General features: G+C 38.1%; 1 protein-coding gene, 2 long non-coding RNA genes and 1 other non-coding gene across 4 annotated transcripts; 3 read left to right on the top strand and 1 right to left on the bottom strand.

Annotated features, from left to right (window-relative positions):
* The first annotated feature begins 3071 nt into the window (after positions 1 to 3071).
* LOC126612719 (small nucleolar RNA Z196/R39/R59 family) lies at positions 3072 to 3154 on the top strand. Its single transcript, XR_007619279.1, has one exon. It is a non-coding gene; the product is annotated as a small nucleolar RNA Z196/R39/R59 family (small nucleolar RNA).
* Positions 3155 to 3663: 509 nt separating this feature from the next.
* On the bottom strand, positions 3664 to 5148 carry LOC126612240 (uncharacterized). Its single transcript, XR_007618988.1, has 2 exons — positions 5008 to 5148; positions 3664 to 4452 (listed from the first exon to the last, which is right to left on the bottom strand). It is a non-coding gene; the product is annotated as an uncharacterized LOC126612240 (long non-coding RNA).
* Positions 4783 to 7196, top strand: LOC126612239 (malonyl-CoA:anthocyanidin 5-O-glucoside-6''-O-malonyltransferase-like). The gene is made up of 2 exons (XM_050280619.1): positions 4783 to 5234; positions 5850 to 7196. The coding sequence occupies exons 1-2, from the start codon at positions 5034 to 5036 to the stop codon at positions 7071 to 7073; spliced, it is 1425 nt and encodes a 474-aa protein (XP_050136576.1). The 5' UTR covers positions 4783 to 5033; the 3' UTR covers positions 7074 to 7196.
* Positions 7197 to 9816: 2620 nt separating this feature from the next.
* LOC126612241 (uncharacterized) lies at positions 9817 to 11276 on the top strand. Its single transcript, XR_007618989.1, has 2 exons — positions 9817 to 10149; positions 10397 to 11276. It is a non-coding gene; the product is annotated as an uncharacterized LOC126612241 (long non-coding RNA).
* Positions 11277 to 15603: the final 4327 nt, after the last annotated feature.

The raw sequence follows: 15603 nt of genomic DNA, 5'->3' as shown, positions 1-15603 counted from the left end.
TTGGAAGGAAATGCATTGCATGATGGATTTAACTGATTTAAGAATATAGCGAGCTGGCAAACATTGTGAGTGTAGAAAATATGTAGTAATTAATAAATAAGTTTAAACACACTATAATCATTTATATATAATGAATTAGTACAATATTTTACACTTTTTACATTGCATGGTAAGATACATGAGTGACTTAGTACCACATAGATTTCCTATCAAGGTCTAAACTATCGATAATATTGGAAATATCGGTAGTCCAAAAACACAAAAATTTAGATGGAAATATTGGGATAATGTCGATTTTTTAAACCTTGGTTCTCATAAACAGTTAGTTAGACAACGGGAACAACAGTGGGCACATGATCCGGAAAAATCAAGAATTATTCAAAATAACGAAAAGAAAGCTATTTGTCACTTCTGTATTGTAAATTTGCAGAGGATCCGAATCCGTTCTTAAGACATGAAAATAATAAGTCAAGGAATATGTATATATTGCGTAAAAAACATTATGGATTAACATGTGTAATATATTGCAGAGGATCCAAAAGACTGGATTACAAAAACTAAAAAAAAAACCCTTTATCTGGTTGGATTTTGAATTTCTTCGAATTGTGGAAATTGATTTTTGGTTTGGGCAAAACAACAATCGGATAGAGGAACAGTGAAGTTACTGATCAGATTGTTCGCAGTGTACAACATCGGCGAGCTTTGGGTGAAAGTTGCGAGCACGGCAGCTAGATCATCTTGGGTAACCTCCACCCGTAACAATTAATTTTTTTATAAGGTATTAAAACATAATAGGAAACAAACATTTAACGACAAACTGCAATGACTACTTTTTTATTAAATAAAAAATAAAGAAGTAGGGACAAGGGAAATGCATAGCAAGCTATTTTCTCCATTTCAAGGTTTAATGCAGACCGAAGATTGTCTCCCAATCTGATTAGCGATAGGACTTATAAGACTCCACAAAAGAACACTGTTTTGTAATTCTATATATATTATTCAGTTCCTGTATTTGGAAGAAGACTAAATAGTCAAAATGGTCCTTGAGATTTGCATAACTCATCAATTTGGTCCCTAACATTTCAAATCAATCAAAGTGGTTCCTGAGATTGTCCACCATCCATCATTTTGGTCATTCCGTTAAAAACTCCGTTAAGTGTCCTAGAGCTTTTGGCCAGAAGTTTTGGCAATTTTCAAAGCTTCGTAACTCAATCTTTTCTTAACCAAATTTAACCCATAATATATCAAAATGAAGATAGGAAAGTGTAGAATAATATTATATCTATTTCAAAGCCCAATGGTTGCCGGAAATATCCGGAAAATAGCCTCAAAGTTGACTGGTCCGAGGGAAAACTAGAAAACTTGCCGGAAACTGGGTAAATTTTAAACGTTCATAACTTCTTCAATACTAAACGAACTCAAGTGATTCAAAAACTAAAATCATACTTCTCGACAAGATGAAGAGAATGGTACATTTTGTGACAGCTAAATAACCGTGGTTTGGCCGGAAAACAGCTCGAAAGTGGCCATGGACAGCCACTTTCGAGCCGTTTTCCGTCCAAACCACGGTGATTTAGCCATCTAGAAAGATTCCATTTTCTTCTTCTCATCGAGAAGTATGATTTTCATTTTTGAATCACTTGATTTCGTTGAGTATTGAAAAAGCTATGAACGTTTAAAGTTTACGCAGTTTCCGGCGAGTTTTCAAGTTTTCTCTCGGATCAGTCAACTTTGAGGCTATTTTCCGGGAATCTCCGGAAATCATTGGGCTTTGAAATACATATAATCTTATTCTACACTTTTCTATCTTTATTTTGATATATTATGGGTCGAATTTGGTTAAGAAACGATTGAGTTACAAAGTTTTGAAAATTGCCCAAACTTCAGGCCAAGAGTTCCGGGACTAAGTTTAGTGGGATTAGCAGGGACTCGCCGCGATTGAGTCCCTCGCTAACAGGTCTTAGCGAGACCCCCCGATTTGGAGAGGACTGCTAAGCCGCCCTCTAATCCCGTCATCTCCCTTCTCCTTCGCACCTTTGCACATCAACCATTGCAACTGCAGCTTGCTTATCGTCCATTTGCACATTCGCCCTTTCCCTTCTCCTTCCTTGTCGCACCACCTGGTAGCCGTCCAACATATAAACAATCGACGACGGACCTGTATCTATGGCGATGGTCTTCGTTTGGTGCTTTCTGCAGCGTCGTGAAATAGGAGTCCCAACAGCAGAAGGAAAAGAAGACGAACAAGTCTGCGTTGGATTTGGGGGCCCTAGCTTTCTGATTTCTAAATTCGTTTGGATTTTCTGGTCTTTCATGTCGATCTCTGTTGAATTGTAGTTGGGTAGAGATGCTTGACGGACTCAGAGGTGTTTGAACTCTAAATACCTTTTCTACATAATATTGATTTCTTAATTTTCATTTGCTGCGTTGGATTGCTTTCTTAGTTTGTGTAATTGGGGTTGGGTTTTTAAGATGGTGCAAGAATCTTCCAGTGGAAATTATTATCCTGGTGTTTTTTGTTGTTGTTCATGGTTTGCTCAATCGATTGGGTATTTTGTGTTTAGAGATTTTGGATTAAGCAAATTGGTTGAACTTGTCAGTCTTGCTTGTATTTGATTGCATTTAGTATCCCCTGCATCTCATGAATCACTAAATTTTGCAGGGACATTGTTTTGTAGCTCTATGAGAGGTACAATTGCTTGTGCATGATTCTTAGAATTGATGCTCTATATGTATTTTTAGAATCTTAGAATTGATTTAAATTCCAATGATGTAGGTAGTTGTGAAGTGGGTTAATTTAATGGTTGAATTGGTGGCGGTGGTGGGTGCGGTATTATGTTTACCATTTCGTTATTTGAATTTGGTTTTTTATGGATTTGAGGATAGCTATTACGACCTGTCTTACTTGCATCTAGATGCAATGGGGTGAATTAGTGATCAACTATCTGATCTTTCAGAGCAATAAAAGTCTGGGTTTTTACCATATGATTTATTTTGTTTACCATTTCAGTAATTTATTTTGTTTGCTTAGGATTATTAACTTTTCAATTGTATCTTTTTGGAAGTAAGTCTGCAATCTATGATGCAAATATTTAACATTAATGATATTCTGTGATTAGTAAGTTAAAATCACCATCTTTTGACTGAGATTGCAATTTGAACGATTAGTTCATTCTCATTTGCGATTTCTTGCTCCTGTTGTGTCTAATATGTGGTCGTCTATGTGAATATGTATTGCTGTTGTATCTTTTTGGAGTTGTTTGCCCATGGTATCTGATGTCCAGATTTATTATTTGTGGCTGGACATTTCGTTTAACAGGGCGTACATAGAAGTTTACAGGTCTTTGCGACACAGTTAGCTTTTATTCTCAACAGCTTTCTGTTTCATTAACCTGCAAACATTTACTTTGTGCTACATTGTTTATTAGTCAGTTATTTTTATTGCCGTGGCCGTGGTGGCATTAGTTTAACTTTAGTGTTCATAAATGACACTCAAAATATTATCTACCAAATTATTGTTCATTGCTCATGTGTTCTAGTTGGCATTTGTATCTAGAAGTCTACATGAGCATCTCTTTATGGTTCCCTTTGTATTGCACACTGACTACCCATAAAAGTTTGATCTTCCAGCTCCATTTGTATTGCACACTGAGGGACCAGAGGGACCAGGGATAATTGTTGCATTCTATTTATGATGATGTAATCTGTGCATTTGGAACGATGTAATCTATGCATTTTAAAGGCTTGGCTACATGTATAGGTGTGACAAATACAACATTAAACCAGACCTTGTCTGTGGGAAAGGCTCTTCTTCTGAATATATGCCAATCAGCATTCTTGTGAGCCCAGAAGTTTCAGATATCATACACTCTCATACCAGCATGCTTGGTTCTTTTTCTCATGGGTTTACATATTTTGGACACCTCATAGCCTGTGCAGTTGCAATTGAAGCATGCAAGATCTACATAAGTAGTTGAAGGGCACTGAAGAATATGCGAAGGAGCTCAAGTTTAAGCACAAGTAGTTGCAACTTGTAAATGTATTGATGGCTGATGGTGAAAAAAATATGTAGACTTTCATGTAAAGCAAAATCCTTTCCCCATTTTGTTTATGAGATGAATAATATTTTCAATAAAGCATCTTTTATCTCTTAAAAAAATTTAGACAAGAAAGTGGAAGTTTTCATAATTAAATATAAAAAAATAAAAAATAAAAATTTAGTCCTGGCTAGTCCGGCCCTGCACCAAACACTTCACAATTTTAGTACTGCTTAATCCAGGACAAGCTAATCCAGCTTAGTCCCTGAAGCTAGTCCAGTCCGAGTTAGTCCAGTGCAACAAACGCACCCTAAATGCTTTTGCTACAGATCTTCCAACGATGATCAGGCATGTGCAGCTTCGAAGCTCCAAAACCTCTTAGTTGGAGCAACTCAATATCAAATCCCTCCACCATCTGCGCCATCAAATCAAAATCAGTGAGAATCAAGGACCTCATTGACAAAAAACGCACAGTGGAACTTCTATATGTATTCCAATTTTTATCTAAATCGTTTTACAAATGTCCGAGTTTGTAATTAAAAAGTTTAACTTGGAATCAGAAATTACAGTTCAACAACACTCCTATGAGAACGTAAATTGTTGTCAAGCCCGTTGATTTGTTTGATATATAATCGACTACGATTGTCAACTCGATTTATGTTGAGATCATATTGTTCTATGTGTTGGAACCCTATTGGACTCTAAACTTATGTCATTAGTGCAGACATGTAAATTTCGTTGCATACAAATGATGCATCACAAAGCTCACGTGACATATGATTCATCACAAATAAACAAGTCATCAATAACATGTGACACATATCAAGCAAAGGAAGCTCAAGGGCATTCCTAAAATTTAGCAAAGGGGAAGAGATCTCATTAAAATCTGCAAGGGGCCCAAATTGCTCCTAAAACCGGAAAGAAAGCTAAAGCATCTTCACAAAATAAGCAAAAATTAAAGATTGCTCACAAAATTAAGCTTTTTTTTCATCTCCAATGGCAAAACCAGGCTTGGTCAGAGTAGTTGAGGCTTTCAGTGTAGCTTCGAAACCAAGTTCGCGGCCAGACTCTACCCACCCGGAGGATCTGTCTCTTCCTCTCACCTTCTTTGACCTCCGTTGGCTAAGGTTTTCACCCTCTCAAAGCCTTTTCTTCTACGAAATGCCTTCATTCGACGCATCACACTTCTTTGATTCCATACTTCCGAAGCTCAAAACCTCACTTTCCGCCACCCTCTCAAAGCCTTTTCTTTTACGAAATGCCTTCATTCGATGCATCATACTTCTTCGATTCCATACTGTTGGTATTTAAAAGTTTACTAACTCAATACCAAAAATATATGGGTGATAAGTTTTTTAACTTTAACACACCTCTCACTATCACTCTCAATAAATTGGACAAACGAAAAGAAAGAAGTAGCAAGCTTGTTGATAACAACACACTTTGAAATATTAGAAGAGTTTATAACTCTTAAAGATTCCAAGCTAAAAATGAGAATGGGAATTCGGATGGGATTTTCTAAAGCCTTACAAGAGGCTTAATTATACATGCAAAAGTTACAAACCACGTGCTTTTTAATAATAAATACACACACACATGCAATCAATGATGGTGTTTACCATCTTTTAATAAACAAACATCACAACCTTGTGGCTAATAGCTCACACTTTCTGAAAAGTGTTCCAACAATTTCTGAAAAGCGTTCCATCACTTTCTGAAAAGTATTCCAACAATTTCTGAAAAGTGTACCACCACTTTCTAAAAAGTGTTCCACCACTTTCGGCCACTATATTTAATTTGAACTTCCAACACATACTTCCGAAGCTCAAAACCTCGCTTTCCGCCACCCTCCAACATTTTGTACCTCTAGCAGGAAACCTCACCTGGCCTCTAGACTTCCCCGAACCCCTTCTCAGGTATCTCAAAGGCAACGCAATTATGCTAACAATCGCCGAGTCTGATGCTGATTTCCACCGTCTAATTTCAAGCAACAACTTTGACATTGAAGCCAAACAGTACCATCCTCTTGTACCCCAACTGGCAATGTCTCATGAAAAAGCTGCGGTGCTGGCATTGCAAATAACCGTCTTTTCCAATGGCGGTTTTTCGATTGGATCAGCTATGCACCATGCCGTCTTTGATGGCTTATCTGCACTCTTGTTTTTCAAATTTTGGGGTCACCTATGCAAACATGGAGGAGGAGAAGGAGGAGGACCACCACCTTTGCCAAGTTACGATAGAAAGGTCATCAAGGACCCAGCCGGGCTCCAAGAAATCTACTCGAACGACTGGTTAAGATTGGGTGGTCCAAACAATAGAAGCTTACTGCCTCTGGAGGTTAAACGTCCAGGAGACTCAATTCGAGGCACCTTCGAGTTCACACGCGCGAAAATCGAGACATTAAGGCGGTCAGTGATGAGGACTATGATGACAAAGAATAAGGAGCAAGCTGATCATTCAAAACTACTGCATTTATCGACATTTTCGCTAACATGCGCCTATACATGGGTTTGCTTAGTCAGGGCTGAGGAGACCAAAACAGAGAGAGTATTTTTCATCATTCCTGTGGACTGCCGGTCACGCTTAGACCCTCCCCTACCGCCAACTTATTTCGGGAACTGCATCGCAGGACATCGAGCAGTTGCGGAAACAAATGACCTATTGGGAGAAGATGGGATGTTTGTGGCCTTGAAAGCAATTAGCGACGTGATAAAAAGTTTCGACAAGACCCTTTTGGAGGGGGCAGAGACTTGGGTATCAAGAATGTTCAATACACTGCAGCCCAGTGCTGGCAGAATAATTCCCGCTGCCGGTTCACCCCGGTTTGAGTTTTATGATGCAGCTGATTTCGGATGGGGAAGACCAACGAAGCACGAGGTAGTTTCGATAGACAGGACAGGGACGATATCTTTTCAAGAGAGCAAGAATGGTGGTGGTGGAGTTGAGGTCGGGTTGGTTTTGAAAAAACATTACATGGAGGCTTTTGCTTCTCTATTTGCTAAAGATCTTGAAGAAAATTTAAGCCGCATACAGTAGCATACTACTAAAGTTTGTTTGTACACAAGTTTCATTTTTTTTTTCTCAGTTTAATTTATGTGTCGTCTTGTGATTTGGAAAGTTTCATTTGTCATAAAAAAATGAACAAACACTCTTAAGAAACTTTGGTGCTAGAGAAAAATCATTGAAATTATTAGCATAATATTCTCTGAACAGCCAGTAATTACACAATCAGACCTTGTTCTTGCTTCAAATGTCAAGTTTAAGAAAGATCAACCAGAAAACAAAGAATCACAGAACAAAAACGGGAACACAGAAGGAACATACTGTATCAATTGAATTGTTTTGAGTATCCAATATTAGAAATTTTTTTCTTTAAGTGCTTAAAAGATCTTGAATTTCTCCACCTGTTTTCAATTGATTTTGAGTAAGATACTAGCATTCCCTTGAGTTGGTGTTAGTGCATTTTGAATATTAAACAAATTAATTATAATTGTCATTATTTGTTGTTGTCGGAAAATTAAGATGGTTGTCATTATTTGTTGTTACTAGGAAATTAAGATGAAGTAGCTTTTCATATTTTGTAACTCCTGTAACCTTTTTTATTATCCCACTAGCAATTTCCTCTGCAACAATTATTCTTCATTCTCCATCTTTTCTATTTTTACTTATTGGCCAAAGAAGGGTGTTTGTGTGGTGGAGCTTTGGACTCTTCCTTTTTTGTGCAGATAGGTTTTAGTCGCATAACGATTTAGTTGGATTGTTGTATTCTGGAGGGGACAAGTTAAGAGATATATTGTTGCATCATTTTGTGGACTTTAGTAGAACCGCAGTGGACTTGAATTATAGAAAGCGAGATACATGCGTTTTAGCCTAATTATCTAAGTGTTTTTCAGAAGAATATTATAATTTTCTTGTAATTTTCTCAACAGTTGGTTTACTAGGCGGGGGGAAGAGATCCCATCTAGATCTCTCCCACCAAGTCTTAGGGATCCGGAGATCCGGACCCTTGAAATTTGATCCAACGGCTACAATTTTTATAATTTTTAGTGGAGCTTCCTGTTTGTAGCCGCTTGATCAAATTTCAAAGGTCCGAATCTCCGGATCCCTAGGATATGGTGGGAGAGATCCGGATGAGATCTCTTCCCGTTTTAAAAACATCAAAAAGAATTTTCTGTTTCTGTCTGCTAAAGTATTTCAAACTTTTGAAGCTAATCTGCATTTGACCAAAAAAATCATGTTCAGCATATATAATTTGTATATATGGACTCTATTACATATAAAAGGAAAAATTTAGAACACTTTCTTGTTCAAAAAATAAGAATCCGATCCTTGTCGGATCCTTGTTGTGAGAATCCTAAAGATCCATCAATCATGTCTGTTTATCGTATATTGTGCGGTCATAAATTATTTTAAATATTTTTATTTAAGATTAAACACAAACAGTACTTGACAAAAACTGACCGCATGATGTACAATGAATGGACACGATTCACGAATTCCCAGGATCCTCACCAAAAGGATCCGGAGAGGATCCGGTTGGAAAAAATAAAATGTTTTTTTTAACCAAAATAGTTCTTATGATTAACATAACTCATTCCTTTGGTCTTTGACAATGAAAATTAATATAAATGGTCTTTGAGTTTGTCCACCGTAAATTATTTTTGTCTTTCTGTGAAAAATCTGTCAATATTCTTTTTGAGTGGAAGGGTTGGTTTGACAAAAATACCCTTAAATGGTGATCATGTGGTCGCTAATGTGACAATTTAGCTAGAATATTGACATATTTTTTTACGAAATGACCAAAATGATTTACAGTGGACAAACTCAGGAACCACTCTATCAATTGTCATTGTTAAGGACGAAAGTGAGGAGTTATGTCAATCTCATAAACCATTTTGGCGAAAAAGCCAAAACAAAAGTAAGAATTTCAGATTCCTTCTTCCACACGGTATCGTTTAAGGGAGTGTATTCAATCCATATTTTAAAAAAAAAATTTGAACGTTTCCAGTGACTTTATATACTCTGATTTTTTTTTTCCGAACAAAATACTCTGATTTTTTATAATTTAATAGAATATTAGACTTTTCTATTGTGTGAAAAAAAGACTTTTGTGTGAGGTGAGGTCATGCTTTGTAGAGTTGAATAAATTCTATAGAAATATTTTTTTTCAACGATGGAAATTGTATAGAAAGTTATATACAAGTCTATAATGTTGTAAAACTCAATGAAAACCTGCAAAAGACTAGGAAAGATGTTACTTGGGGAAAAGGATCCGGTGTTACTTTTGGAAAAGGATCCGGCGAGCAAAGACTAGGAAAGATGTTACTTGGGGAAAAGGATCCTCACCGGATCTTTTTCCTACATCGTGCGGTTTGTTTTCGTTAGGTAATATTTGTATTTGATTTTAAATTTTAAATTTTTAAATGATTTTTGACCGCACGATGTACGATGAACGATCCGGACCACACTACAAGACAACAGTTCATCTACCACGAGAATTCTACCACGGGCTTTATCAGCTCGTTGTAAAAAGTATAAATTTACCACAGGCATAGTAAGTGCGTGATGAATAATAATTTTTTACCACGGGTAAATTTTAGCCCGTTATAAAATAGTAGTTAATAATCACGCGCAAAGTTGTACGTTATAAATATTCTAAGTAACTACGGACAATGCTCGTGGTCAATATTGTTAGTATCCACAATGTCTTTTTATTATCTACCACAAGCATAATGTGTGATAGAATCATAAATTCACATATTTGGAGGAGGCTGGACACCAAAATTTTGCAAAATTTTAGACATCTTTTGTTGAAATTTCAAATTTTTTTGACAAATCCACTTTTTGCTCTATCTCCTTTCCATGTCCATCTCTTCCACTTTATCTTCCTTTCCCTTTTCCAAAAACAAAAACGAATTCTACCCCCTTTCAACTACGCTCCCACGTTTTTCCAAAGCTCAACCGCTTCGGTTTCTTAAAACAAAAAAAAAAACATCATAATTTGTCTCTCCCCGGTTTCCCATAATTTAATTTGCATCTGCTACAATGGTGTGTGGTATGTTAATCCTATCAATGTTCTATCAAGTCTCTACGGAATATTTCTCTGCCCCTGGTAAGTTTCTTCACTAAATCTTCAGGACCTGTTTGAACTTTAAACTCTCTGTGTTATTTAAATTCAGTTTTTCTTTTCTACTTTTTTTTCTCAATATCTTTTTGTCAGTTGCTACAATGATTGTTAAATTATGAAGCAGGGGAATCTTAGGTGATGGAAATATCAACAAATTTTACACCGGTGATTTCATATAATTTTTTTTTCCGTAACTAATTTAATTTTTCCTTTGTGAATGTTGGTATTGTAGGTAACAAGCACAAGAAGCTTACAGAAATGAAGCAGCAAATTGTCGAGACCAATTTGTGCTTGACAATGGCATTTTTTTCTTAAACCCATAAGTTTAGATTTACTTGAGTTTATTTGTTTGCGTAATCTATTTTACATGGTTTGAATGCAACAATCAGTTTGTTCCTTTCTTTTTACTTTTGTTTCTTTCCATTTGGTTTCTTTGCAAGTGTCTTTGCAGTGAAGTCTGCAGACCTGAAAGAAATTTGTGCATAGCGAGGTAACAGTTGTAGAGGAGTGTAGAGAGGAGAGGTTAGTGGCTATCTTAAGAGGACGGGTCACGTACTATCCTACATATCTAACTTCTCTTTGTAATACGTAGCATGATCATTTTTATCTTCAAGTATATCTATATCAGATGGAATCAGATGGAAATGTATTTTTAATTTCTTTCATACCTTGATATGAAAATGATTATTTTTGTTGATTTGGTGGTTATGTTCAGTAACATATGAAGAACTACCAAATTCGACACTACGTACCATGCGTTCGAATGTTTTAATTATGCACAAAATAATAAAAAAGACCTTATTTTTCTTTCTTGATAAAAAGTGTTGGTGTTTTGCAAGCACTTGCAAACTTAAAGTGTGATTGGCTTGCTAGAGATGTGTGTCTTCTGGAAGAAACGATTGAAGAGAAGAAGATCATCATTGGAGGACGAAGGTTGGAACTAGGACTTGAGTTTTGTTTTAGTGTGAAATAAAGCCTCTACATGTTTTGGTGATTTTGGTATTTCTTAATATATATATATATATATATAACTACTCATTTTGTTGTTACATTTGGTGTAATATTTGAATATGTGAATTTTTATAGAGTAAATTTGCAATTTTGTATATAAATATCTTTATATATATATATATATATATATATATTACTTGTTTATTTATTAAATAATTTTTTTTTAATTTTTGGAAATCTTTTTATAATGGGCATTAGCCGTGGTCAATTTGTAATCCACAATGGCCATAGCACGTGGTGTTAGATCCCAATCTACCATGGGCACAATCCGTGGTTACATTGCATTTGACAACGTGCATAGTCCGTGGTAAAAGCAAAGACTTTTTATCACATGCAGAATACTAACGGGCACGATGTCCGTGGTAGATTGCAATTTACCACGGGCATCCACCGTGGTAGATGAGCTTTTTTCTTCTAGTGCCACAAGATCCCCATGATCCCTAGGAAAAGGATCCTCGCCGGATCCTTTTCCGTTACTAGGCTTCAATGCTACATATAAGTCAATGTGTGCTTTAGCTATTAGATTTTATTTCCACAGTTGTTAGATGTTTTCTTCTCAAGCACAATCATTTATTTTCTATATTATTTAGTGATATGTAACATTGAATAAAAATCAAGTTGCTCAAAAGAAGTCTATAAAAAGTATGGATTGATTACACCCATTTTTTTGGTCAAATGATAAATTTTGTTATATTAGCCATCGACGAAACCATTTGACAACCATTTTGTTTTTAGATTTGAGAGTTGTTTGATAACTATTTTGTTTTCAGTATTTGTTTTTACTTTTTTGAAAACTACTTTCAATTTTCAGTATTAAAAAAATACAAAAATTAAATACTACTCTCTTAAGTTTTCAAAATTTTCCTCCAATTTTCAATTATTGATATTTAGTTTTCAATTTTTTAATTATTGAAGACTAAAAATAGTTACCAAACAAGTTTAAAGTTTTCGAAAAACAAATCTATAAAAATACTTTCAAAAAAAATTAAAATTCATTATTGAGTACCTAACTTTAAGACCATCTCCAAGGGAGATGTAATAAATGTCATATAGACACATAACAGTAACTAATGACATACGATTTACTCCAACCAAAATTTCAAAGTTGACGTGGAAAAGAAGGTTGAGCTTTGGCCGTCAAAATTAACACCCTGAAGCAATAACGTCAATTAAGTTTTTTGTTATTTCCAAAGATATTCAACTTACCTCACCTTAAATGCCTAGCATATTTAAGTGTTTATTTATTTATTTTTAAACCAGCAACAACCCAACTTTTATTATTTCTATTAATTAATGAAACCATCTTTGTCAACCAAAAGAGAGTGAAAAGATAACTTAGCCTTCTATCACATAAAAAAAATGATGGGCAATAATGTAATTTCACAGGACCAAATTTTACTGTTTTTTATTGAAGCCTCACCTACAAGTGATGTTAAAATATCTCTAATATTTAAAATTAAAAAAAAAAAACCAAAAACAAAAACCTCCCACTCCCCCCCACGTTCTCTCTCCCTTTCTCCCTCTGTCTTAGGGGTGGGCAAACTGGTAGAAGACCTGCAGGTCGGGGTGGGTAATGTAGGTTCGAGGAGGGTACGGGACTGGTCCTTTTTTTTTTTGGGAACAAACGGGGCGGGCCGGGCAGGGCCATGGTTATTTACGGGGTGGGCCGGTTCCTAAACCTTAGAAAAACAGGGCCCCCGGACCGACCCGTTTCTAATTATAATTTGTTTATACCATATTTAGGGCCTCGTATTTAGACCTCGTATAAATACTCGAGGGACTTAAATGTAATTATGTAATAAAATAATGGGCAAATATGTAATTAGGGAAGGAGCCCTTATTCTATAAAAATGCCTCATCACCCTCACAAACCCTAAGCCTCCTCACATCCCCTAAGCTCTCTCTCCCTCTTCAACAGAGAAATATAATACAATCAGTGTGGACGTAGCCCAAACCTTGGGGTGAACCACGATAACTCTTGTGTCATTTACATTTTATGCAGATTCATGGTCGGATTTACGTTGTACCAAGACCTCCGGTTTTGTGCATCAACATTTGGCGCCGTCTGTGGGAATCGATACGAAAAGTTGTGTCGGTTCTATTTCATTTTTTTCACTTCCGCTGTGAATCTGCAGAAACCAAAAACCCAGAAAACCTTCGCAGACTCTGCAATTTTAAGAAACCATCCAAAAACCCATTTTCCATCTCTCTCTCAACAACACAGCTACCACCGCGTCTTTTCATGTGTCTAATTCCAGATCTCACCCTCTACCTCTCTCTAAAAGAAAACTCTCTCTCCCTAAAATCCAAACCAGAAATCAATGGCAGCAACACCATTTGCCCTAAGACTTAACTGAGAGAGAGAGAGAGAGGAAGAGAGGGAGAGAGGCATAGGCGCATTAACATTTCCCCTTTTGATTTTATTTTGCTGGTGAGAAATGGATCCATGCCCATTTATGCGGGTCACAGTGGGCAATCTCGCTCTGAAGATCCCCGTCGCCTCCAAGCCCGCTCGCTTCGTCGTTTACCCTTCCTCCTCCCCATGCTTTTGCAAGATCCAGCTCACATCCTCAACCTCCCCCCTCAAAATGCTGTCGTCCCCTGCCGCTGCAACCTCGATGGTCATGCCCTTTGTGGCCTCGCCGGGTTGGACCACGTCAGCCACTCTAATCATGGCTCCTGGCTCATTCTTCGGTCGGGCGACAACACCTGGAAGCCCTGGGGTCATCTCGAGGCCTGGCACATGCCGTCCTTGTTTTTGCTTCTTGTTGTTCGTCGAAGCACTTCTTCTGGTGCTTCTGCTTTTAGTCTCGATAGATTCTGATTTGAAGGCAGTCTCAGAATTTTACAGAATGTCGACCCGAGTCGTTTTATTTAAACCAGGGTAATAAAGGTGGGATCCTCTTGGATGAGTACATGCGTTTCTACCGTTGGAAAATTTTAGAAGAGACTTCTCAAAACTTCAGAGAGCAAATGGGGAAGAAGAGGGGACCGACAAGGTGCGGTCATGGTGGCAGGCCACAATTCCACTACCATCAGCCACAAACAGCAAGCCACCATGATACAAATTGAACGGTCTAGGTCAACCCCCAACCTTCTTCACCTCCGTGTGTTTCTAAATCACTCGATCGCGGGGCATCGCTAACACCAAGAAGCAGCAAAGCTTCGTCCAAGAAGCAGCAAAACTTCATCCAAGACTCACTGGTCAACCTACCCAGATCGCGGGGAATCGATCTCGTTCGGATCAACACTGAGCGCTCCTTGGCAGATCAGGGGCCGTTCGACTGCGTGCTGCACAAGCTCTACGGAGACGATTGGAACCAACACATTCATGGCCCAACCCTAACTCTGACCCTCGACGGTGGACCCGACCCTCAGTACCCGACCAATAAAGTCATGATCTGGGACGGCCACCAGGGGCGGTGCATCGGGGGGCTTTCATTCTGCTCCGTTGTCCGGTCCGTGCGGCTCCGGAGGAACCGAATCGTCGTCGTTTTAGAACAGCAGAAAACCCACACTGAAGTCACCATCCGCATCTCTGCTTCTCTCTGATTACTCCAATTTCAACCCGTCCCAACGGTTTCAAAATCTCTCAGTCAGACATCCACTCCGTCACCAATGACAATCTCATCATCAACGTATTCAACAGCTTGTCCACCGCCTCTTGCACAGAGGCTATGCAGTCCATGCTGCATTCCAAAAACATCACAGTATCAGAGTGTTTTGATGACGAATTGGTAAAGAAGAAGAAATTGAGAGTATTCCGTTCAGACCCCTTTGACTACCACAACATTGTGGACGCCTTGAAATGATGCTCTGCCCCTTTTTTACTCATTCGAGCCTTCTTCAGACCACCCCACTTATGATGAATTTATGGCAGAGGCAGAAGTGAGAGCAGCTCATAATGTGCTGGAAGCTTGTGCTCAAACTGACACCATACACAAAGTAGTCTTTACATCCTCTGTAACAGCTGTCATTTGGAGGGACTTTGGAGGGACGACCGTACTGCATCGTCGTCGGCGTCTTCCTCGTCCCGAGGCATTGACGAGAGAAACTGGAGCGATGTCAATTTTTGTAGCCCTCTCCAAGACTCTAGCCAAGAGGACAGCGTGGGCTCTAGCAATGGACGGAGGACTGAACATGGTTTCCATCAACATGGGGCTGTTGCTAGGCCCTGATCTCACCATCACAGACCCTTTTCTGAAAGGAACAACTGGTTTGATAGTCCGCGACAAATGTCTCTGGCGAGGTCTCGGTACTCACCTTCGAGGACAACAGAAGCGCAACGAGCTCCGGGGAGCCGCACTGGCGAGAGGACAACTCTTGCTGCTAGTGGCCCTGAAAGCTGCTTTTTGACTTTCCAGAAGATGCTGTAATGACAAGTCATGCCCCCGCCACTTGCAATTTGCAAAGTAAAGCAAAGTAAAG

This window comes from Malus sylvestris, chromosome 17 (genome assembly GCF_916048215.2).
Source record: "Malus sylvestris chromosome 17, drMalSylv7.2, whole genome shotgun sequence".
Taxonomy (NCBI): Eukaryota; Viridiplantae; Streptophyta; class Magnoliopsida; order Rosales; family Rosaceae; genus Malus; species Malus sylvestris.
Note: the sequence above shows the minus strand (reverse complement) of the source record. Positions and strands in the feature narration are given on the sequence as shown.